This window comes from Lasiodiplodia theobromae, assembly GCF_012971845.1.
Source record: "Lasiodiplodia theobromae strain AM2As chromosome Unknown scaffold_45, whole genome shotgun sequence".
Taxonomy (NCBI): domain Eukaryota; kingdom Fungi; phylum Ascomycota; class Dothideomycetes; order Botryosphaeriales; family Botryosphaeriaceae; genus Lasiodiplodia; species Lasiodiplodia theobromae.
Genome location: NW_023336525.1, coordinates 272,405 through 296,559, shown reverse-complemented (window position 1 = coordinate 296,559; position 24,155 = coordinate 272,405). Strand labels below are relative to the sequence as shown.

Genomic DNA, 24,155 nt, shown 5'->3' with positions numbered 1-24,155 from the left:
GCACAAACCCAGCCACTCCGCCCACAGGACAAAGGCGCTTGCGCACCCGCACCCCGCGCCCGGCCGCCTGTCCCGCCTCAGCGCTGTGACCGCGACTCTGCGCGTCCGACCCCAAGCGCCGATCCCGCAACTGACAGAGCAGCTTTACAGCTGTCGCCGCCCCTCAGCTACAGCTGCAGCCACACCTACAGCCCGACCAAGCTCGCCCGCCGCCACCATGGCGGACATGACGCCCGAGATGGCTTTTCTGCAGTCGCTGCAGTCCGATGCCGCCGCCGCCTTTGGCAATGGCAGCGAGCCGCAACAGCACGACGAGCCCACGCAGGACGAACCGCCGCAGGCTGCGCCAGCCGAAGACGACGACGAGGATTACGACCCGTCCGCCCTGATGCCTGACACCTCCGCCTATGACCCCAGTGCCGTCCCCGCTCCAGCTGAGTCCGCTCAGTCAACGTCCACGCCGACGCCGTCGCAGCCCGCCTCGCAGGCCCCGTCGCGCACCGCGTCGGCCGTACCCGACCAGAAGACCCAGGCCAAGCCGCCACGTACGATGGGTGGGTTTGTCGTAGATGACGAGGACGACGAGGACGAGTCCCCCGTCGCAAAAGCAGCTGGTGCTCAGGGAGTGAAGGTTTCTGCGCCGGGTTCTACGCATACGCCAGAGCGTTCTGTTTCTCAGACTCCAGTCAATGCACTTCCTTCATCATCAAATGTACCAATACATAAAGCTGCACAAGATCAGGGTGTTTCAGGTGTTTCCAATGGCGCTCAAAGCGCACTTCCTCCTGCTGATTCCGCTACGCCTGTCAATCCCCAGCCCCAGACCCACGCGGCTGTGCAGCCGACTTCCAAGGCGCGTCTGCCGCAGGACCGCATTGGCATTCTTGAAGACAGGATTCAGGAGGACCCACGCGGCGACTTGGACGCTTGGCTGAGCCTGATCAACGAGTACAGGCGGCGTGACAAGCTCGAGGAAGCTCGTGCCGCCTACGCCCGCTTCTTCAAGGTTTTCCCGTACGCGGTAAGCTGGACCAGCCCGCTGCATTGTCGGTTTTCGAGCTGATATGTGTGATCTTAGGCCGAGCAATGGGTGGCGTACGCGAACATGGAGTTGCAGGCTAACAACTTCTACGCTGTCGAGCGCATCTTCGAGCAATCCCTCCTCCAAGTCCCCCATGTTGAGCTATGGTCTACTTATCTTACTTACATTCGGAGACGCAACAACCTGACAGCAGATGCAACCGGCAGCGCTCGCCAAACCGTCTCCTTAGCGTACGACTTCGTCCTCCAGAACGTCGGCATGGACAAGGACGCCGGCCAGCTTTGGCAGGATTACGTCGAGTTCATCGAATCCGGCCCCGGAAATGTTGGTGGAAGTACCTGGCAGGACCAGCAGAAGATGGACCTGTTGCGCAAGGCCTACCAAAAGGCCATTTGTGTCCCGACCGACGCAGTCACGGCACTCTGGAAGCAGTACGATCGCTTTGAAATGGGCTTGAACAAGGTTACCGTAAGTAGCCCTGAACTGAGCGTTCTTGTTCCAACAAACTGACCCATTTCCAAAGGGCCGCAAGTTCCTCCAAGAGAAGTCACCTGCCTACATGACCGCACGTAGCTCTATAGTTGCGTTGGAGAACATTACCAAGGATTTGAACAGGACGACTCTTGCAAAGCTGCCTCCTGCTCTTGGATTTGATGGTGACCTTGAGTACATGAAGCAAGTCGACATCTGGAAGAAGTGGATTGCTTGGGAGAAGGAAGATCCGTTGGTGCTGAAAGAGGAAGATCCCGCTGCATTCAAGGCCCGTGTAATCTTCGTTTACAAGCAGGCATTGATGGCTCTCCGCTTCTGGCCTGAGATGTGGTACGATGCAGCTGAGTTTGCTTTCCAGAACGACCTGGAGTCAGAAGGCAATGATTTCCTTGCCAAGGGTTGTGAGGCCAACCCGGAGAGCTGTCTGCTTGCTTTTAAGCGCGCCGATAGGATCGAAATGACGTCTGCAAACGAAGAGGGTGAGGACAGCCTCATCCGCCGTGGCGAGCTTGTTCGCGAGCCGTACCAGAAGGCGCTGGATGCTCTTTACGCTTTGATAAACAAGACGAAGGCTCGCGAAACCGACATGGTCAACCGCATCAGGGAAATGTTTGCGCAGCAATTTGAAAATAACGAGGAGGAACAAGCCGACGACGATGACGAGGATCAGGAGGGCAACAGCGCTGCCAAGGCCAAGGAAGCTGCTCTTCAGGCTCAAATCGAGGCGATTCAGAAGGGCAACGCTGCACAAGTCAAACTGCTCTCCAGGACTGTCTCATTTGCGTGGATCGCGCTGATCAGGGCTATGCGCCGGATACAGGGCAAGGGTAAGCCTGGCGAGAAGATCGGCGGCTTCCGCCAGGTATTCGCAGACGCTCGCAAGGCTGGCCGCATCACGAGTGATGTGTACGTTGCTAGCGCCCTGATCGAGCACCATTGCTACAATGATCCCGCTGCGACGAAGATCTTAGAACGCGGCATGAAGCTGTTCCCCGAAGACGAGGAGTTCGCGTTGGAGTATCTTAAGCATCTCATTGCGAAGAACGACATCACCAACGCAAGAGCAGTCTTCAAGACGACGGTCAGCAGGCTCGCACAGAAGCCCGAGACTCTCCCGAAGGCCAAGCCGATATATTCCTTCTTCCACGAATATGAGTCGCACTACGGCGAACTCAGTCAGATCCAGGAGCTTGAGAAGCGCATGGCAGAGCTTTTCCCAGAGGACCCTCAGCTCTCTCACTTCTCTCGCCGCTACTCTAAGCCCACCTTCGACCCTACTGCAATCCGCCCCATCATCTCACCTCTTACGCAAGCTAAACCGAAGCCCCCGCCAGGTATGGAGCAACCAGCACAAGTCACGCAGCCGGCAGCGCCTCTTCCACAGCAACAACCTGCCGCTTCATCCGTGCCTCCTTCCGTGATCGACTCTCCCCGCCCTCCGCCTGTTCAGGCTCGCGACTCACCCAAGCGTCCATTCGTTCCCGATGACTCAGACAACGATTCAGCAGTGCAACCGCGCAAGATTGCCCGTGGGGAATCGCCACTCAAAGGCGCTGCCGGTCGACGTCTGGCTGCTCAGCAGGGCCGTGCTCTCGGCCGGGACGGTGCTAACAGCACACAAGCAGGAGGTGCCGGCGCTCAGCCTACGCCTCTGCCTCGCGACATCACTTTCATCCTCAGCATCATCCCGTCCGCCCATTCTTACAATTCTGTGCGGTTCTTCCCTGAACGGGTTGTTGATGTGCTGCGCAACGTCCAGCTGCCGCAGACATGGCCACCGCCGCATAGGATCGAGCCGCTCCGTCAGATTCCTGGCGCTGGACATCCGATGGGCCAGATGCCGATGAACGGCCCCAACCCTTATTTTCGCTAGGAAATGCGGTGCCGCCATTGGCCTTCCGTGGAGTCATCTCTTCTCGAATGATAACCAACGTTGGAAGCACTCATAGAATGGCGCAAGTTGAGTGAGATATTCGAGAATGTGAGATTTCATAAAGGATAAGCTGCTGAAAGTATGGCAACAGTGGTAGAGCCGCATACAGCGGACCGACCAGGTACATCATAGCAGGGTGTGGTAGTACAACATGTACGCCTCTGGTCACTTTTCTGTGCTGGCCGGTTTTCTTCGATCACCCTTTTCCTCTTACATAGCGTGGATTGTAGTGACCATCCAATTTGGAAAGCAGGATCCCTTCCAGCCTCTCTCTCTCTCTCCGTAAAGCTGAGTCATGATGGGAGACATCGGGGGAGCGGGCTTATTCACAAGAGCATGATGGCGTTTCTTTTAATTCTTCTCTCCTCACTCGGTAATTTGCGATGCACCATGAGTATTCGCGCGCTGCCTTTTCTATATCTGCAGCCAGACGCTGCAATGACGCGGGAATGGGGTATGTACAATAAGCAAAAAAGACTAAAACAATGGCGTTTGGTTGATGCGTCCGCGATTCGAATGCCTTTCATGTTTGATGACATGTCGCGTACCTGATTGCTGCTGTCAATACAGCTTCTTTACGCACAATAAATTTGGTGGAAGTTTTCTGGAACGAGCAAAGGAGGGCCGGGGTTCTGGGTGCAAATGGTCCAGTCCACCTGCTACGATGTTCATATGAGCTTAGTGGCTACTTATGCGCGTTGGACAGCATTGTGAGCTTATTCTGCGAGTCAGTGTATTTTCACAGGCAACACAGAATACAAGGACGCCACACTCATCAGTTTATTAGGCAAATTTTAGTTTTGTAAAAGCGAGCCTCTGACATGCCATTCAGGTCACCTTGTCAGCCCGCCCCTGTAGCTGACCCTGAATCGACTCTCTAGAGCCCAACCGCATTCCACCCTTGCGAAGGATACTTGTACGTACCAGGACTATGCAACTAAGCTTCAATAGTCTATTGCTACTACTCAGATGTCCCTATACCATCCGGCATACTAACCACGACATACCAGTAACTTGTTGTGATGCCAGAAGCAATCCTAGCTTTGTGTAACCCTCTCCATCATCCTCTTGGCAGTGTGAAGCCAGCACTACCAAATTTGTTGTATTCTTTGTGCGTGAGCGCGGATTCATATCGTTGCATCAGCGAGCTTCAAATAAAGCAAACAGCCACGGTCCGAAGAACTGCGGACCACCACGTAGTATCAAAGAGGTGCGCTGATGCCCTTTGCGACGAAGGTACCGAACCATTTTGTAGCGATTCGTATGCGACTGTTCTCTCGGCTTGCAAATATTCCGCCGTCGGGACATGGGCCATTGGGTGATGCGGACGCTGCGGGGGCTTCGCGGGCATATCGGGCGATTTTGGTCAGGGAAACATCACGACGGCACGGCGATGTTTTGAATGTGGCTGTGGTGATGCTGTCAACCTGGAAATGATCAGTGCATGCTCCGAAATTCCACGAAACGCAATGACGGATCCTTTGCCTCAAAAGACGATTGGCGCATGGTGCCGGCACCCTAGCGTCGTAGGGCTGAATGTGGGGAGCGGATGGCGCCAAAGCTTGTCGAGACTTCAAACGGAATTCTCACACTTAACATCGTATCTTGCATGTCTTTGACAACATCAAAACTGTGACCCATGCTCGCAGCCTCTATTTCTCGATGTCTTGCGGCCCATTCCTTCCTCATCGGTCGTTGAGGCGGGCTGATACCGTCACTTCGCGCAGCGTCGCTGCAAGGGAAAGAACACGCTAGTCCCCCACTGTAGATGGAGATGGCGCGCAAAGCGGCTGCGTGAATGTTGACCCACTCCTTTCTTTGATGCTTGCATGCTGAACTAGGCTGGCAGTGCATAAGGTAGGCGTCAATAGCTGCGGAGAGCGGCGCTGCTGGTCGTGCTATGGTACCTGGACACGCACAACACCTGCCTGCGCGAACCCTGTATGTCTGTCTAGGCTGAGCTGAAGTCCGGTGACGGGAAGGGCTGTGTGACTGCTCCATTGTAAGCCTGCAGCTCCTGCTGGGCGAGTCACTGCTGTGTGTAGGATTGCACGTTGCGCAGCCCAGCTCTCCGCTCCTTCCTCCTGCGCCTCTTCGAGCGGCCGTGACGATGGCCGCGCCTTCCTAATGCACGTCGCCTGACGAATGACTGGACCCTGGCCCTGCGATCCATGCCTACTTAAGCCGCTCTTCTTCGACCGACCAACTCTCTTCCTCCTCCACCCAACACCTCCCTCGCTCCGCTGCAAGCAAGTCAAGGTAGGTTCTGTCTCATTCACGGAGAACTACAACTTGCATCTGCTTCGCAAGAAAGCAATCCAAACATTTGCCCATCTCGCAGCAAGTCGTTCGCCCTCGCCAGCCATGCAATCCTGCCTCAGTTGCGCAAGCTATTGGAGCCAGGCAGAAGCATGGCGGGCGAGTTGCGTTCTGTCTTGTCGACATCTACGCGCCTTCCCTCATCATCATCCTTTGCTGCTCATCATGATTGCTTGATCAGGCTGCACTTCCTCACCTTTCCAATCCGCGTTGCATGTCCCACTTTCACAACTCAAGCTGACCCACTCGTTCACAGGAAGCGCTTTCGTCAACACACTCGTCCACTCGACCAAACACAGTCCGCTTGGCACCTACGCAAGCGCCTCGTCCCAGAACAAAGCATCAAAAACCACACATCACCGTCAAGTGAGTCTCTTTTCATCATCAAGCGGGAATGCCAATGAGCTGTATCACTGATGCAATACTCCTGCAGAAGTTCGCAATGGCTGGTGCTGGCAAGCGTCGTGCCAAGGCTGAGGCCGCCGCCTCGTCTTGCGGCGAGCCTTCGTCCTCCGGAGGCAAGACCAGCCAGTCGCCTGGCGTTCAGCGCAACAGTCCTGAGCACTCGTCCGAGTCCCGCTCTTCCCCTCAGTCGGTCCCTCGCTACGATGGCAACGCCGACCCTCAGCGCCCTGGCACCACCCTCGAGATCTCGTCGCGCAATGTTATGGATTCGCTCGGCATTGCTGCCTTCTTTGCCTCTCAGGGTGTAAGTCAAACTTCTCTACTCCACTGCTCCATGCCTACTCTCCGATACTTCGCCCCTCGTCGTCCATCACCCATGTCCTTGTGCCATACAGTTACATGCAGGTGCAAGATCCCATCTTCACGAAGCCCAGTCACAAGATATGCATGAAGCCTCAGCACGTCCATATGTCTCCCAACCAAGCTGCGTAGTATCACAAGGCGGTCCTTGCACCGTCTGTGACCATATGCGCACCATCCCCATGCGCATCTTGAGGCCCAGTGGCATGTGGCCCCAGCACTTGTCGTTTTGTTATAATGATTGCAATGGCCTCGATTGTTCTTCCACCTCTTCCTTCCCCTCTACACGGCGACAGCGACTCCTTGCAAATCCACTGTCACACCCATCTCTCGAACCCAAGAAGCATTCTTTCACATCACTACCACCTCTTTCACAATCGACGACTCTCAAGATGGCCGTCTTCAGGCATGCAGACGTCAAGACTAACGATGAGGACCAGCTTGCCATGCCCAACTTCATCCCGGCCCGTCCTGCCAAGCTCAACATGCAGGGCAAGGAGGTGCCTGTCAAGTTGAACACGTTCAACGTCATGCAGATGCCCACCAAGCCCGTGTACCAGTACGACGTAAGTACATCCTAAGCGCATCCATGATTCCTCCAACAGCCGCTGACTATCAATTTTTGCAGGTCAACGTCGGCTCCGGCACTGAGAAGCGTGGTCTCATCATGAACGTCTGGGAGTCGAAGACCGTGAAGGCCAAGATTGGCAAGGGCTGGCTCTTCGATGGCAACAAGATTGCCTGGTCGCTTCACAAGATGGCCGATGCCAACCTTGATGTTGATCTTGATGTTGAGCGCGGTCGCGACGTCCGTCCGGAGCGCAAGGGCAAGAACAAGCACCGGTTCTCCATGCGCTGCACCAAGACTCTTCGCTTCGACCTTCTCGGCGCCTACCTCGCCGGCAAGACTGACTATGCCAACGAGATTACTGAGTACGTGCCCCTCCTCACCTTCCAACAACCATCGGTCATGCTGACGTGTTTTTACAGGGCCATCATCTTCTTGGACCATCTCATGCGCGAGACTCCCTCTACCAAGTTTACGCAGATCAAGAAGTCCTTCTTCGCCCGTGGTCAGAGCCGCGCTCCACTCGGCGGTGCAGTTGAGGCCTTCAAGGGTGTCTTCTCATCGATGAGAGTCGCCACCAATCCCGCCAACAAGCCTTGTTTGACGGTTACGGTCGACGTCGCCAATGGTACCTTCTTCCAGGAGGCCAAACTTCAGGATGCCGTCCTGCAGATGTTGAACATCCCCAACCCTCAGGCCTTTCTCGGTGCCTACCAACAGGCTGTGGGAAAGGGCTGGGACAAGTCCATGATGAAGACGAACCTCAAGCGCCTGAGCAAGGTCAAGGTCATCGTCGCCCACCGTAGAGACTCGGAGACCAACCAGCCCGTGTCGTACGTCATTGACAAGATCATGTCGCGTACCGCCCATGAGCACAAGATTGAGATTCGCGACGGCGACAAGCGCGAGTGGATGACGGTTGCCGACTACTTCCGCCGCAAGTACAACTTGACTGTCATCAACGGCCTGCCTTTGGTCAAGATGACCAAGAAGGAGATCTACATGCCAATGGATGTCTGCAAGATTACGCAGAACCAGAGGTACCCGTTTAAGCTCAACGAGAAGCAAACCGTAAGCAATTCTCTTGCCTTTATCTTACTGTTCCAAAGCTGACATGTTTTCCAGAGTAGCATGATCAAGTTTGCTGTCACTCCTCCTCAGGAGCGTTGGCAGAGCATCGACCATGGCCTCAACATGCTGAGCTGGCCCTCGGACCCTGCCCTTGCTCACTTCGGCCTCAAGATCGACCCGAAGCCTGTCGTTGTCAAGGCACGCCAGCTTCAGCCTCCCCAGGTCACCTTCGGTGGTACGGGCAACCAGGCTCACGTTGCGCCCAACGAAGCCGGCAAGGGCCGCTGGATGCTGCTTGGCAAGAAGTTCTTGGGCAAGAACACCGTCCCCCTCAAGTCTTGGGGTGTCTGTGTTGTCCAGGGCCGTGGTGCCGTGGACGCTGAGTCCGCCAAGCGCTTCTTCAACCGCTTCGTCGAGGTCTACAAGAAGCACGGCGGTGACGTCCAGAACGCCAAGTACCAACTCGTGCCCGGCAATATCCAGCAGGGTGCTGAGATGGTGACGAACTTCTGGAACGCCACCGGCAATATGAACCAGTTCCGGCCTCAGCTCCTCTTCTTCGTCGTCCCCGACCGCAACTCGGAGACTTACAACCGCATCAAGAAGATCTGCGAGTGCCGCCTTGGTGTTGTTACGCAGTTCCTTCAGTCTGCCCATGTCATGAAGAACCAAGATCAGTACCACTCGAACGTCTGCATGAAGGTCAACGCCAAGCTTGGTGGTTTCACTTCCAAGGCTACTGGTGCTCTTGCGAAGATTGCTCCCAGCAATGCCAAGATCCCGACCATGGCCATTGGTGCTGACGTCTCGCATCCTGCCCCCGGTGCTCTCAAGGACGGATCGACTGGCTCCTTTGCTGCCATCACCATGTCGCTGAACCCGACGCTGACCCGCTATGCGGCTCAGTGCGACACCAACGGCTTCCGTGTCGAGATGATCTCCACCCCGAACATTGACAACTTGCTTGGCCGTATGGTCACTCACTGGGTCAATGGCATTGGCCAGGGCAAGCTTCCTGAGCGTGTCATCTACTTCCGCGACGGTGTTTCCGAGCCCCAGTACCAGCACGTCCTGGAGCAGGAGGTTCGCGACATCAAGAACCTCTTCAAGCGTATCAACATCAAGAACACCACCAAGTTTGTCGTCATCGTCGCTTCGAAGCGCCACCACGTCCGCTTCTTCCCGGAGGGCCGCAACGGTGACCGCAACGGCAACCCGAACCCCGGTACTCTCGTTGAGACTGGTGTTACGCACCCCTTCCAGTTTGACTTCTACCTCTGCGCTCACTCGGCCATCAAGGGTACCGCTCGCCCTGTTCACTACACCGTTCTTATGAACGAAGCCGGCATGAGCTCGGAGGAGATTCAGCAGATGCTCTTCGAGCACAGCTTCCAGTACATCCGCTCGACGACTCCAGTCAGCCTCTTCCCTGCGGTGTACTATGCTCACCTGGCGTCTCAGCGTGCTCGTGGCCATGCTGCTGAAGGCAACCCTTCGTCCGGCAAGAAGCAGACTACCGAGCCCAAGGAGACGGCTACCTCCACTTCTGAGAAGACTCCTACTGAGGTTGCCCCCATCACGCCCATGAACAACAGTCAGGGCATCGACTTCTCGATGTGGTACATCTGAGAGCCTCTTCTCTCCCCGGCTCCGGCCATTTCTTCAACTTTCCGGCTTATGACTTTTTGGATTTGATGAAAAGTGCAAGGTGATGGCTTACTGCAATGGTCTGGCGGATCAAGGGTATTCATTCTTAGTTTCTCTGGGATACCTAGCTAGCCAGCTTCAAAATGCGAGTTGAAAGGTTTATTCTCTATGATGTGTCTTATTGCTGCCGTGACCCCACTTGTTCACTGTCTTCCTTTTTGATCCAGCGTGATCATCAACGATACGTGGTCTTCCAGCTCTTGACTCGCCTGCTCCAGCCACACAACGTGTTATAATGGGCTCACGAGCATGTTCCATTCGAGCCGCTGGGTGCGTTGCTATCTTTCTTCGTCACACGGCGAATGAGTTCGTGGGACAGGCACGAGAAGCCCGAAGAGATGTGGCTCCAAAAGTCATCTCCCACCGGCTCTGTTTTGTCGAAAAATTGGTACCGTTCTGTTGAATCTCTCGTCGCTGCTTCTAGGTATATTCTGACTGGCCGATCCTATTTGGCCTGTTACCGGGCCAATTAGGTACATACAAGCACAGAACAAAGCTGGCGGATTAGGTGGCTTCTCTACTTTTAGTGGCCCAGCTGCTGTTTCTTGGCGCTGATACTCTCTCGGTTTTACGAGGCTGTGAAATTCGGCGGGCGAAAACGGAAGTACTGCTGATTGGATCTCGCCTGATGCGGGCTGGGGAATTCTACCGCCTCTTTTACGTGCAGCATTGTCTTTGAAATGCCGGAACTGGTCTCACAGCTAAATGCCTCAAATCCACGGCTTTTGCGGCACTAGCGCAAACGTTTTCGTCAACCGTATGGATATTCCAATTTTGAAAAGTGGAGAAGAGATCCACCACTTCCTACCTTACTGCTTCAGAAATGGAATCTCTCCTCTATCGAGTGGCAGATACGATGAAACCAAGCAGCAATGGACCATGGTGGGTCACTCTACAGCTCATTTCCGGGAAAGCGCCCCAAAAACGCTGCCTGCTAAACGAGGAAAAGAACCAAATGTTGTGAAGATATCTGTGGAAATAAGAGAAATCTCAGGGGTGGTTGCCATCGCAAAGTTAATGACTGCACTGAACTCCTGCCACTGATAGGAGACGAGTATTGCTGTATTTCAGCTCCGCTGGGAAAATAGAGAGCTTGCTGGTTGACAGTCGGCGGTTGTTTCTCCGTGTTGCCATTTGTTTCAGTGTAATTCCACGGCTTGTATCATGCCCAGACTGTCATATTGCTTCCCCGCGCATCCGGTCTTTCCGCACTGGAGAGTTTCAAGATTGACTTGCTTCCAGCTGGCCCTTCGATCGTCCCTCCGACTCACCCTTCCCCGCTTGCGCCACCAAGTCCCCCCTTTCCATGCCCTGATCCATTTCCGGATCTACACCATCCGTCACCCTGCCTTCCACTTCTCGCTCGTTCGAGCTGTCCCGCACCCTCCAAAATCCCACGTACGTCGTCGTGACGCACGCCACGCTCAGGAAGATCCACGTGCTCAGATACATGGTGCGGTACGGCGTGCGCAGGCCGTCCAGGCGCCAGACGACGGCGGCCGCGGCCGACTGTATCGACTTGTACCAGCCGGAATAGCGTGCCAATTTGGCCGAGTCGTTGGACAGCGCGCCCATGAGCCAGTAGGCGTAGGATTGGTAGGCGCCGTCGTAGAAGGCGTAGGCGATGTACATGATGAGGTAAGGGGCATAGCGGGAGGATTGGGTTCTGCGTTATATACGAAGGCGGCGTGAGAACGGAGGCAGAGCGTATTTGGGGATCGAATGATTTGGAGAAGGAAAGGGAGAGATGTATTTAAGAGAAACTTACACATCCAGGAGCGGGTCTGGTAGCTGACCGCGGATCTCGAAAGGCCCGCCGGGCTTGACGAAGTACCATCCACCACCCTATGTTTTAGAATGACGTCCATCAGACTTGTTGCTGGTTATATCTCGAAGTTTCGAATTTTGGTGCGGACATACCCAGATCCCCATGGTGGCGACGAAAATGAATATCAGGCCACAGCGTGCGCGAATTTTACGGCTGTACTTCTCTGATCTGAGATCCAAAAAAATTCCCATGAACCACACACCCTGGCCGGAGTCAGACGGGTCTCATGATACGGTGTCGGTGGAAGACCCACCAGCATATTGAAGAAATTTGACCAGAGCCCATTGAATGACCGGGTACGGATTGTGAAATGTGGCGCGTTGAAGTCGTTGTTCTGGTACGTGTAAAACCAGTTGCTCGCTGCCCAAAAGGGAAAAAGAGTGACAATCCACTTTTCAGTGATCAGCGTCTTGTAAAGCCCAGTGAGCTCAGATCTGTTCTTTTTGTCAATATCCCTTCTCGGATTGGCCCGGTGATGATATGCTTGCTCACTTCCAGGTCGGGTGCTTGGGAAGCACAACTTTAGTCCCATCTGAACGCACTACCTGGTCGGACGGGAGAAGGAGCCAAGGCCAAACGAAAGCTCCCACAAGCTGTATAGCAATGAAGACCGCATACTTTAAGGACGAACATCAGATAAGCTTTAGTAAAGTGTCAGAGGACTACGCACTGTTGCATCGGATAAGCTTCCTTGGGTAGAGTTCCAGTTCAGACAGATTGGAATGATGGAGCCGATGGTGCCACCGCATTGATACATGGTCCAGAAAAGCGAGAAAGCCTTTCCTTTTTCGCCCTCGGTCGGGTACGCCATCGTGACAGCACCTTGCGCGGTCCAGAGCTGCGGTGGTTGTTAGCACGTAAGCTTCACTCGCGGCTTGGAAACTGACCATTGCTGCAGAGAGACCCTCAATGCAGCCAGCGACAACAATGAATGGTGTAGCTCTGTTCCCGATATGCTTTGTACAGAGATACGCAGACGATAGGCACGCGTAGCCGAATCCGCCGAACATGAGACAGATTCGAATACCCAGTTTGTTGTAGAGAGAACCGGCAAAGAAAGCCAGCGCCGCGAAAGCTGTTGCTAATCAGCTCGACCTCCCTAGATATTACTAGTTTTCAGCGGGGTGATTTCGTACTCGAGTATATCGCGACATTTGCGTTAGTGCTTTGATAAGTGTTCAACAGCCCCCCTCCGCCGGCACCTCCTAAAGCACTGGACATGCCACTGAATTAAGTCAGCTAAGTAACACAGATTTGAGCAGGTGGCCTATACACAGTGGAGAATGCTATGAGACCAACGAGTGCGGTCTGCGCCATCGGCGTACGGTATTTGGGTAATCTCAGCCCGCGCCAGTAGAAATCAGTGCTCGGTCTGGAGCCATCTTGACGACCTTCCGATAGGCCTTCCGTGATTTCAGGCGAAGGAGGCTGCTTGGGATCCATGGGCATGAAAGACGGTTTGTGAATTGAGGACAGCAAGGACTCGGTGCTTCAAGAGAGCGTGGAAAGATATGTCCCTGGAGATTAAAGGCTGTGGAGAGAGAGACATGATACATCACCTTGACAGCGGCACAGCATGCTTCGACTATCGCCAGTGCTATCTCGAACATGCCCTCGCCAGGGTCACATACATGTGCATGAAGCAAGGTTGTCTTGTCGATCCGTATCTGATATCGAATCAAACAACTTCTTGAGTGCAGTTTGAGTGCTACACTGCTAGGGTTGATGCGATACGCCTGTGCGGGGTTACAACATCATGGGGGCTAAAGATTCGCTCGCTTCCGTGCCTTAAATTGTATTTCGCGTTCGAGCCCGCCATCATCGACGACGACCATGTCGGCGGAATATATGACCTGGCTGGCTCTCCATCTGTCATAATACCTCGGTCTGGCGATGGACCAGGCTCTGTTTGATGAGTTTCAGTCAGATGCAAGGTAGTATCGGAGTTCGGACGGCTGATCTCGCCTGTTTCGATAACGAGATATCAAAAGTGGGAGGAGTTGAGCGTGCAGCCCGACTTCACACTTACCGCGATCCTCATCAACGAACGGAAACACTATACTCAGAACACCTTGATAGTCAAAAATCATGGCAGCCGCAACCGCGAAGCCAGCTTTGACGATGCTGCGACACGAGCCAAAGCCGTTCAAACGCCTGCAGAAAGTTGTAAGCACGGGGGCTTGGGCGAACACCGACGGTACAAAACCCCCACCACTGGAGAGCCGATTTTCAGATATCAAAAAGCGCCTAGTATCTCCTGAAAGATACGATGCTGTGCAGAAGAGTTGGGAAAGGCTTCTTGCTGCAATGGAACAAAGAGTGGCTGAGATTGAAAGAGAAGGTCCCAAAGTAAGTCACATGAGTAATTGAGCATGTCAGCATCATTGAAAAAGGAGTGCAGTCGATCCCGGTTGTAAGCTTTTCGGATATCGGAGAGAATGGCCAATTTCCTTCGACTTTGGCAGATGAGATTCGAAACCGCGGTTGCTGCGTCGTGAAGAACGTCGTGTCTGCAGAGCAGGCCCTCAAATGGAAAAAGGCTATGTTAGACTACGTCCACAGCCATCCCGACGTTACTGGGTTTCCGGAAGAGAAGCCAACCCTGTGGAAAGTGTACTGGACACCAGCACAAGTGGAAGCTCGTTCTCACCCCAACATGATCAAGGCGCAGGTGGCTGTGAGTCAGCTGTACACGGTTGGCTCCAGCGACGTCAACATCGACTTGAAAAGCCAGGCCATGTATGCTGATCGTTTCCGAGTCCGAGAGGCAGGTGCTGTACATGCGCTTCCTGAGCACTTGGACAACGGATCAATTGAGCGGTGGGAGGATCTGTCATACAGCGCCTGTTACGAGCCAATTTGGGATGGGAGATGGGAAGACTATGACGCATGGGACATGACGCACCGGGCGGATGCCGTGACAGACCTGTACGGCGGCCCAGGAGCATGCTCCGTTTTCCGTAGCATCCAGGGCTGGCTTTCAATGGCAAACAATGGACCACAGAAAGGGACGCTGCAACTTCTACCGGACATCAAGTTGAGCACGGCATACATGCTGCTGCGTCCATTCTTCGACGACGACGGCAAGTTGGACATGGAAAGCACTTACTTTTACGGTGCGGAGCCTGGGATGGGGCAGGTCTTGAAGGATGACTGTAAGCGCGACCTTGGATTCGATGCTTTCGCGAGATTAACACTTGAGCGTTGCAGGGCATCCCGCTTTGCAGATGGACAAATCTGTGATCAGCGTTCCGGAGATCCAGCCAGGTGATTACGTGTTTTGGCACTGTGACATGGTACACAAGGTCGAATATGAGCACAGAGGCAGTGAGGATTCCTCAGTAGCATATATTCCAGTGGTGATTATACCCGGCCAATGGAAGCGTTTCGAGGGTTGACGAGCCAGCAGGTCCCACTGACGCGATACAACGTTGCCAATATGGTGGAACAACGGAAAGCATTCCTGTCGGGATTACCTCCGCCTGATTTTCCGGTGGCTGCTGGGACTCGGACAGAGGCGGATCATGAGGATCGAGGCAGCGCTGAGAACATTCTGAGCACGGAGGGAAGGCGCATGCTTGGACTTGAGGCATTCAACGTTCAGGAGGAGGGATTGACAGCAGCTCAGCGGCGCATCAGGGAATACGCCAACAAGATACTGGGGTTTACCGCGTAGGCGATGGTTGAGAACTGAAATTGATCGAGAGAAGGAAGAGTGGAAGTATGTGGGGTGGCTGTCTCAGATAGAAGGCGTGTCCTAGTCACGTGCTTCCGTGTCAGAAGCGTGTAGCGAAGCCCTAATCAACGCCCTCTCAGCTGCATCTTCCCGGCAACTCACCTCACCCGCCTTGATGAATCCTGCAAACGGCGGGGAGCGCTTCTCCACCGCGCCTGAACCATCAGCCAGTATGCCCGCACGGCCTTCAAGTCGCAAAAATGACTGATTTTTCAAATCCAGCCACAGATGAGAAAGCGCACCTAGAACACGACAAGTTTCAACTCGCAGGCAAGAATCTTCCATGTGCTTGGAGAGAAATGGGTTAACCTAGTACAGTCGAGCGCGATGCCTTCGAGCACGATCGAAAAAGAGAATGGTCGACCATCGACCGTGAGAAACAGGCATTGAAGGGTGCGTGACGCGACAATAAAGCAAACTTATCTGCTAACACTCCAAAGAACAAAGAGATGAGGCCGCGCAGATGAAACAGCGCCTGATGTTCGGCATCAGCGAGTATTTCTGGAAGAAGGCAGAGCTTGAAAGCGGCCTGATCCCCGCTCCTAGGGCACCCGGCGGGAGCCGTTCCCAGCTACAGCCTGAGTCCGATATGGAAGAGCAGCATTCGCCAATGAGAATGCAAGGCCGGCCCGAGCTGAGCAGTCAGCTTCTATCACTCACCGAATTGCGCTCTCCTTCGGCTTTGTCGCCCGCCCAATTCGCAGATGATGAAAGAGAGGGTGATGACCTGCAGCCAGCAACTGTCCCGAAGAGAAAGAGAGGCAGGCCCCGATTGAACAAAGCCACGCAAAACGATGCCGCGGACAAATCGCCTGGACCACCTAGGAAAAGAGGCCGCCCGAAGCTTTACCATCGTACCGAATACGGAACCAAGTTGCCCCTCGCATACTTATCACCGGACGGGGCCACCATAGATGCTCAGCAAGTTCGAACGCAACGTGCTGAGCATTGGGATCATGTTGTCCGCTTCATTAAAGACCACCAGCAGGCCGCCGGGTTTCGTCTCCGTACCTGGTTGGAAGAGAGGAACGAGAATTGCATGACATGCTTTGTCGATTTGAAGGTAAATTGCAAATGGACTGCGGGCCGTGAGAGGCTTCAGGCATGCGACGACTGTCAAAAGTCAGGTACTCCTTGCATTGTGCTCGACCCGACTGGAACGATGATGATTCTACTTCCGAGAGATGAGGAGTTCCAAGAGGCTTCCTGATGGCATGGACGCGTGAGCTGCTACTGACAACATCTCGAGGCGTGCTGCTCGGGATATTACCGGAACTGATTGCTCACGACTGATGAATTGAGACAAGATGAAGATTACCTTGTATGTAGATTGTTGTCATATTTTTACCGGCAGGATCCTCTCGTGCCGGGTAGCTTCTTCCAGACGTCATGGACAGTGGAAAGGACAATCAGAACGTCGGAAAAAGGCCACAAAATACGCTGTGCTAGACGTCAATACATAACCGAGATTTGACTGGCAGTCGACGAGGGGAAGTCGGAAAACGTGTTGCGTGCCGATATGAGAGAGGGAGCAGAAGCTTATCGATATCCCACCGCCCGACATCATCTCCACATCCTCTCGGCTGCGCCATGCTTGTCCCTCGAATCCATCAGCCGCAGCGGGTCGCCATTCCTACGATAAGCAGGAGCTTGCTGTTCATCCCACCGCCTCGTTTCCCCATCGCCGCTCTCCGATGATAAGGCCATCCGAATAGCCGGCATCGCCGCACGACGTTGTACAGGAGAGGCGAGGACCGACATGCGCCTTGCAGCCGTACCTGCATCACGCGCAACGACCCGCTCCGCGGGACAAGCGTCTCGACGTTGGCCGCTAGCCCAGCCCATATAAGCAACGCGTCGTCCATCACCAGAACATCACTACCGCCTCGATCTTCAACGTGCCATACACACGCAAGCAATGCTGTCTTTCCGCAGGACGACCGCCGCCGCGGGGCTGCTTGCTGCCGTCGCCCTTGTCCCCGTTGTATCGGCCTGGAACGAGGACGTCCACCAGCAGATCGGCTTCCTGGCCGAACAGTTCTTGACGAAACGCACGAGCTCCGTGCTCGCGCAGATCCTAGAACCAGAGTACAACGGGTCAATTGGCAATGCGGCAGCGTGGGCGGACGAGTACTCGCACACGGAAGAGGGCGCCTTCTCGTACCAATGGCACTGGATCGACTCGGCAGACGATGTATGTACCATCCCCGCACCCGTCAGACAATGAGCCGGAAAGAGGAATGGGAGAGGATTGAGAATGGCGCACAAGACCCAGAACACTGGTAGCTCAAAATAAACGACAACAAGCTAACAAACAACCTCTCTTCCCCTTCCCAGCCTCCATCCTACTGCAACGTCTACTACCACCGCGACTGCAGCGCCGGCGGCTGCGTCGTCTCCGCCATCGCCAACCAAACCTCCATCCTGCGCTCCTGCATCGCCGCCTCGAAGCAAGCCCCTCTTGCAGACAGCACCACCGCCACCACCAACCTCACCTGCTCCTACGCCCTCAAGTGGGTCGCCCACTTCCTCGGCGACATCGCGCAGCCGCTGCACGCCTCGGGCGTCGCCGCCGGCGGCAACGGCTTCCGCGTGCCCTACAACGGCAGCAACGTGACGCTGCACAGCGTGTGGGACGGGCACATCATCTACCAGGCCGCCGGCGTGTCGGCGTTCCCCAACGCCACCGGCCTCCAGCCCTTCTTCGCCGACCGCCTGCTGCCGCGCATCCTCGCCGACGCCTTCCCCGACGCGCCCACGAAGGAATGGCTCGCCTGCGCCGACCCGAGCACGCCGACGGCCTGCGCCCTCGCGTGGGCCCGCGACAGCAGCGTGTGGAACTGCGATTACGTCTACTCCCAAGACTGGAACGGGACGGCGACGGGCGATCTGGCCACGAGCGGGTATGCTGAGAACGCGTTCCCGATCGTCGAGCTGCAGGTGAGCAAGGCGGCGCTGCGGCTGGCGACGTGGTTGAATGCATTGGTCGAGGGAACATATGACGAGGGGAGGGAGCTTGTGGTGCAGACGACCCCGAGTTGGATCGGCGGGCCGAATGAGGGGGCCTGAGTATCGGTGTACGTCATGGAGAGATATGAGCAAGAAGAGTGGAATGCTCCCCTAGAGGCAAGGCAAAGAGGTGGCAACTGACGAGAAAGGTGTACAAAGATGGAAAACACATGGGTTTGATGAGACATGTAAGATGTAATAATGTTCGTGCTCCTCATTTGTTTCATGCCGACGTTAATGTCTACCCTATTCACCTTTTAATCCTGCACAGCTCCCCCTCTTACGGTAACTGTTGCCCATCTAATCGAAAATTAACACTCGACTTTGTCAACCCAACCAAACTATCAACGCTCCGTTTTATGCAAAACCAAAAAAAGCTATAACGGCCTGTACGCCTCAGTAGGATTTGAACAGAAAGAAAGATTCTGGAGGGAAAGGTATTCCATCCGCTCTAGAGCAAGATCATCAAACTACCACCGAACATAGCAGAAAGCGCTACAACGATACCACACATGACCGTCTCGAGAGCGATCCTCGGCGCAGGCAAGCCGACAGGAGCGGCGCCCTTGGACGAGGAACTCGTACCGGTGGAAGCACCGAGGTCGAAGGTACCGGTTCCGGGCTCACCAGTCTCGCTGGCGGTCTTGCTCTGCTCCGCGCCGGACTGACGGATGGGGCCGGTAGCAGTCTGGGTGACGGTGAGGCCGGATACGACCGACTTGACACCGGGGATGGTGGTGTTGGTGATCTCCTGGACGTTGGAGGAAGTCGCGTTGAAGTGGGTGTTGGCCAAGGCAATCTGGCGGTTGTGCAGGTCGTAGACGACGTAGGCGGAGCGCATGAAGGTGTCGCCGAGCAGGATGGGTGCGTCGCCGGCGGGCTCGATGCCGAAAATGCATGCCTCCTCGCCGCTGTCGCGGAAGCGTGCTGGGTTGCCGTCCGTGTCAGTCAACGGCAGCACCATCTCGTCCATGCCAACGCTGATTGTAGGGCCGCCCGAGCCACCGAAGCTGAACTCGATCGAGGCACCCGTGTCGCCGATGTTGCAATTGACAACGTAGCCGTAGTCGCGCGTTTCACGCGCGCCCACACCGTTGATGATGTCGTTGGCCACGTCGTCCGGCAGCAGTGTCAGCGTCGTGCCGCTGTCTAGGATGGCGGGAACATCGAGGTCTGACTTGCTGTACACACTCTTGCCACCGCTGGACTTGACGTTGACACCACCTAGGGCGACAGTGAACGAGGTGATCTGGCCGCTTTGCGAGTCTGGCTGGATGGGCAGGCCAATGAGGTCTCCCGTGTACTTGTCGCTGTCAACACCGCCGAACAGGACGTTACCGGTGCTGGAATCTGCTCGCCGTTAGCAATGGTTCTTGCAGCAGGAGATTTGGGGTAGGTACCAAGATCGTTCAGCCACAGACTGTACGCAAGACTACTAATGAAGCCCTGTTGCAACAGTTGGACTGGGACATTGGGGTACGTCTGGTTATCCGTCTGAGCCAGTGTCTCATCCTGCACAAAGCCGACGCCCATGATTCCCTCGGGCGTGTCGTCGGCGTCTCTTGCGACGGCCATAGTCATGTTCCTGATCTTGGTGTCGCCAATGGCCAAGACGTCGCGGACGTAGTCTCCGGTGATGGAGGTGCCGTCGACATATTGGATCTGGAACTCGTTCCTTCCAATGTCTTCGAAAGTTGACGAAGCCCCAGGGTCGAAAGATGACTCGCAGCCGCCCTCCTGGCACTGGGTGGAGCCGGCATACGGGAACCACACATCGCTGCTGCCTGTGTCGATCTGTAGGCCTATACGCTGGCCGGGCGTGCCGACGGTGACGTTGATCTGGTAAAGCGACTGGTAGTTGGCGAGAGTAGCGGTGACGGTGTCACGGCGGGCGAGGTTGCGGCGGGCTAGATTTGCCAGGGCCTGGCGCCGAGACTTGAAGATGGGGAAGCCGACGACCCGGGGCTCGGGGGCGTCGGCGGCTTGCGCGAAGCTTGCGAAGCTGCCGGCAGCGGCGAGGTAAGCGAGTAGGCTCGGCATGGTCGGAAGGGTCTAGGTGGTGTGGAGAGGACTGGAGGACAATGAACGAGGTGGGCGGGAACAAGGTGCTTTTGAGGATGACGGCGCAGGTACTCGGGCTAAGCAGGATGCCCCGGCCCCCAAAGGCGCTGACAGGCTTTGTTAGACATCATCGGCAGGAGCTGGTCGCGGGCGAGACCGAGCGTGATGTCAGGCCGCAGGCGCGGGAGGCGATCGAAGCTTGGCAGATGCTTGTGGCAGCTGCGCCCAATCTTCTTTCAGCCTCCGTCCCCAAACCCTTTCTCTCGCCCACAATAGCCGCTAGGCGCCCAATGTTGCGGGTGTGATTCCTCGTATCCAGCCGCCGACCAGACGTGCGCTGGCCGCTCAGGCGTCAGCACGAAGCGCGCTACTGGTCGGATTGCGCGAATTCAGGACTGCACCTAGTCCAGCCCGTGCTGCTGCTGCGCCACGCTCCTGCGACAGCCGAACACTGGGGTGCCAAGCCTGAAACGGACTCAGCACCTTCCAGGTCACAATGCTTGTTTTGTCGTTGCTAGCGCCCCCCAGGTGTCACTGCTCCTCGCCCTTGCGCCTATGCACGCCTTCCTTGCTCTGCAAATGTCTCATCATAGCCGCGGCGTGTTCCACTCTCACATATGACGCATGGACGACAGCCCGGATGCCCGCGGGACCCTGTTCGGTGTTTTAGCTCCGACAGCGCGATCCCAGCAATTGGCCCATAATTCCCTGCATCGCCGAGAACGTGTACGTTGGTCCCCACAATGCTTGTTGGCAGCCTGCATCTCTTCCTGTTGCAACGATCGGCAAGATTCAGAAAGAGCACAGCCTCGGAAATCACGCGTTCACTTTAGAAGCACTCTAGGCAACACTCCGGCGCATTCCCCGCTTCCTCCACCCCACATCGACTCTGCGAGCGATCCCTTGCTCAAGCTCCGCGGATATCCTGCAAGACCGATGACGACGCGGGGTGCAGTAGCTCGGATGCGGTGTGGCTTCAGGATGGCGCGCTATGCTCGACCAGGAAACTCGACTTGTTCAACTAAGGGTTGCTTGCCTCTAGCGCGCCACCAGATCATTCGTCAGCGTCATCTGAACGCTGACTCTTTGCGCCTATTTCGCATCGAGTATTCAGGGTCCATTTAGGGCTGTGTCAATCATGCCAAGGCAAACGGTCAACCAGAAATTTGGACCATCTTGTGACTTGACGCAACTTTCGGGCCAACGGCAACCACTCTTTAATTTCATACAGAAACGTGTGAAACGATGGCTTCTACTGCGAACGCGAGTCGAATGCTTTTTCTCGCGGAGATGATCGCCGTCATTTCTTTGATGCCTCCCGTGGCCGCAGTTCCAATAAAACCCTACCATTACCCACTTCATTTCCTAGAGAGAGAAAAAAAAGAACGACACCGGTGGTGATCTCAACCCTTGTTTCACTTAAGCAGAACTGTTTTTCGCCTTGTACTTGGAACTAAAAGGCCTGCGGGTTGCCTTTATTCGAATGCATTGTCAGTGAGTGCATTTCCGCTGTTCGGGCGGGATAGATAATTCGACCATAACAACTCACAATTGGATACCGGTCATATCGGCGTTATTTCCCTCCGAGCCCGGTTTTTTCGCCATCAATACCAAAGTCGAAAGATGTCGTTATAAGAGTGCGGGGAGGTTTAAGCTTAAAGTTGTCTGGAGATCCCGGCGATGACGCGTCTTCTTGGCTAAGTGGGTCGTGTGAAAGTTAGTTGAACAATTTAGTTAGCCGAGCGGTGTGGCGGTATAGATGAAGGCTGGGATTTCATTTCGCGGTTAAGCTCCGATGAACCTTGACGATAGATGCACAGAATGCATCAGCATACCGGCTAAAACGCTGGGTAATTCCTCTCCGCAGTGGTCTGTAAAGACGGCAGGCTTTCGCACTCACATGTCCTGTGAATATCTTCCGCCTTCCATGATCTCGATCATACCTGTAATATAGCTTTGTGGTGAATGTGTTACGAGATAGCATGAATGGGGTGGGGCCATTTGAGCTCGAATACTTCCTAATTGGGCTAGCCCGGAGGAATGGATTCCAGCTTCCCCAACGCCGCTTACAGGCTTGGCAATGTACTTCTTTTTACCAATTAACATTGAATAGGGCCACTCACGTTACTGTTGACGTTTCTTTAGGCTTCCATGACATCCAAAAGGTTCAATTTGCCGCAACTTGCTATCGTCTTTCGCTCGATTGGCTTACGGGTGCGGTGAGAGCTTCGCATTTCTTCTTCGACCAATTATTGCCTCATCTGCAGCCCTCGATGCACCGTTCACCGCCACAGAAGGTCCGTGTAGCGACCGAGTGCCATTTTTTCTTTTCCTTTGAAAAGTGCATGCACCCCATCCCACCCATCCCTCAACTGAGCAATGGCGAGCCTCTCCCTCCTCACGTCTTCCACAGTCTTCGCCAGGGATGAAGCCGGGCCATCTTCACTTGGCAAGTCGACAGGAAGCAACCCAGCTTGGCGCAGGATTTTCTCCGGTGGAACCGTCACCCTCCCCTCCTTGAAAACGTACCGGGAAATAGACGACGCGAAAATCTTCTTCAGAGGCTCTCTCTCGGCAACGTCGGGCTTACCAGCCGCATTGTTTCTGGGCCCCGGTTTCTTGCGTGGCTGAAGATAGTAATCCTCTGGCACGAACTGATCACGCTCAACGAAGTGGGAAACGATGTAGATCCACTTCTCATCCCAGCTGAGCACACGCGTCCACAGCTCGTAGCCTTGGTAGGGTTTGATCTCCTTGCGAAAGACGCACTTGACGCCTCCCAGGATCATGGCCGGCTTCTTCTGTCCGTAGCGCGTCATGATCTCGCTGCCGAAAAGTAGCAAGCTGTGGTTGCCGCGCGAGATGTCGAGGTCGGTAAAGTAAGTTGAGTTGGACTTGTGGAAGTTGTAGTCACACTCAGTGAGCGGCGCGCGCGTGGCGCTGATAGCCGGGAGGAATAGACATTCCGGACTGAGCGGTCGTCGGTGCTTGAGGCCTCGAAGGCGGGTTGTGAGAGCTCGGATGAAACGGACCTATTTGCATGGACAATTAGCTTCCCTTCTCTGAGGACGGGCACATTTTCTTTAGACTTACATGCCACATGAATGGCAAGTTCTTAATGTTCATCAACAATAGAATGGCAAGCCCGATCCACCAGGCATAAGCCTGGGTCTTGCCGGCCGTATCTTCCGCCATCACTGGTAACTCAGTAGCGGCGAAGGGTTCTATTCCGTGGTAAACGACACAAAGGCATTGTTTCTCGCGCAAATATGTAGCAAGATCGTTGCCTAGAGCTATTCGTCCGAAACAAAGCCGATTCGTGCAGTTGAGTCCCAACAAAACCTGCTCGGCATTTGAATACTCTGATCATTAATCCTGAGTCCTCCTCCGGCCGAAAAACATGTTACGCTGTGCCTCGGTCCTCCAGTTGAGCCCCACCCCCACTGTATTCTTTCGAGGAATTTGCAGCATGTGATTGCCAAGATATCTCTCTTAAGAGCGAAGTTGGTGATCTGCCGGGTTCATCTGCAGATCTTAGTCGGAAGTTTTGAGATGCGGAATCCATATGTTTATGCAACAACAACAACGGCCGCTACATTGCAACATCAAACAGCACACAAAACT

General features: G+C 54.9%; 7 protein-coding genes across 7 annotated transcripts; 4 read left to right on the top strand and 3 right to left on the bottom strand.

Annotated features, from left to right (window-relative positions):
- Nucleotides 1-217: 217 nt before the first annotated feature.
- On the top strand, nucleotides 218-3,407 carry LTHEOB_11196 (RNA-processing protein HAT helix; the record flags this gene model as incomplete). Its single annotated transcript, XM_035507925.1, has 3 exons — nucleotides 218-1,021; nucleotides 1,079-1,510; nucleotides 1,566-3,407. The coding sequence occupies 3 exons, from the start codon at nucleotides 218-220 to the stop codon at nucleotides 3,405-3,407; spliced, it is 3,078 nt and encodes a 1,025-aa protein (XP_035366772.1).
- A 2,821-nt stretch (nucleotides 3,408-6,228) lies between these two features.
- On the top strand, nucleotides 6,229-9,819 carry LTHEOB_11195 (Eukaryotic translation initiation factor 2; the record flags this gene model as incomplete). The annotated part of the gene is made up of 5 exons (XM_035507924.1): nucleotides 6,229-6,495; nucleotides 6,944-7,117; nucleotides 7,180-7,484; nucleotides 7,542-8,190; nucleotides 8,245-9,819. The coding sequence occupies 5 exons, from the start codon at nucleotides 6,229-6,231 to the stop codon at nucleotides 9,817-9,819; spliced, it is 2,970 nt and encodes a 989-aa protein (XP_035366771.1).
- Nucleotides 9,820-11,118: 1,299 nt separating this feature from the next.
- Nucleotides 11,119-13,174, bottom strand: LTHEOB_11194 (uncharacterized protein; the record flags this gene model as incomplete). The annotated part of the gene is made up of 8 exons (XM_035507923.1): nucleotides 11,119-11,563; nucleotides 11,666-11,742; nucleotides 11,818-11,928; nucleotides 11,979-12,159; nucleotides 12,218-12,270; nucleotides 12,396-12,563; nucleotides 12,613-12,800; nucleotides 13,051-13,174. 8 exons carry the CDS (start codon nucleotides 13,172-13,174, stop codon nucleotides 11,119-11,121), a joined length of 1,347 nt encoding a protein of 448 aa, XP_035366770.1.
- A 639-nt stretch (nucleotides 13,175-13,813) lies between these two features.
- Nucleotides 13,814-16,671, top strand: LTHEOB_11193 (uncharacterized protein; the record flags this gene model as incomplete). The annotated part of the gene is made up of 8 exons (XM_035507922.1): nucleotides 13,814-14,074; nucleotides 14,127-14,880; nucleotides 14,936-15,021; nucleotides 15,135-15,397; nucleotides 15,516-15,631; nucleotides 15,780-15,854; nucleotides 15,902-16,524; nucleotides 16,585-16,671. 8 exons carry the CDS (start codon nucleotides 13,814-13,816, stop codon nucleotides 16,669-16,671), a joined length of 2,265 nt encoding a protein of 754 aa, XP_035366769.1.
- Nucleotides 16,672-17,379: 708 nt separating this feature from the next.
- LTHEOB_11192 (Nuclease pa3) lies at nucleotides 17,380-18,530 on the top strand (the record flags this gene model as incomplete). The annotated part of the gene is made up of 2 exons (XM_035507921.1): nucleotides 17,380-17,655; nucleotides 17,799-18,530. The coding sequence occupies 2 exons, from the start codon at nucleotides 17,380-17,382 to the stop codon at nucleotides 18,528-18,530; spliced, it is 1,008 nt and encodes a 335-aa protein (XP_035366768.1).
- A 391-nt stretch (nucleotides 18,531-18,921) lies between these two features.
- LTHEOB_11191 (Aspartic-type endopeptidase) lies at nucleotides 18,922-20,510 on the bottom strand (the record flags this gene model as incomplete). Its single annotated transcript, XM_035507920.1, has 2 exons — nucleotides 18,922-19,820; nucleotides 19,871-20,510. The coding sequence occupies 2 exons, from the start codon at nucleotides 20,508-20,510 to the stop codon at nucleotides 18,922-18,924; spliced, it is 1,539 nt and encodes a 512-aa protein (XP_035366767.1).
- Nucleotides 20,511-22,813: 2,303 nt separating this feature from the next.
- LTHEOB_11190 (uncharacterized protein) lies at nucleotides 22,814-23,726 on the bottom strand (the record flags this gene model as incomplete). Its single annotated transcript, XM_035507919.1, has 2 exons — nucleotides 22,814-23,563; nucleotides 23,625-23,726. The coding sequence occupies 2 exons, from the start codon at nucleotides 23,724-23,726 to the stop codon at nucleotides 22,814-22,816; spliced, it is 852 nt and encodes a 283-aa protein (XP_035366766.1).
- Nucleotides 23,727-24,155: the final 429 nt, after the last annotated feature.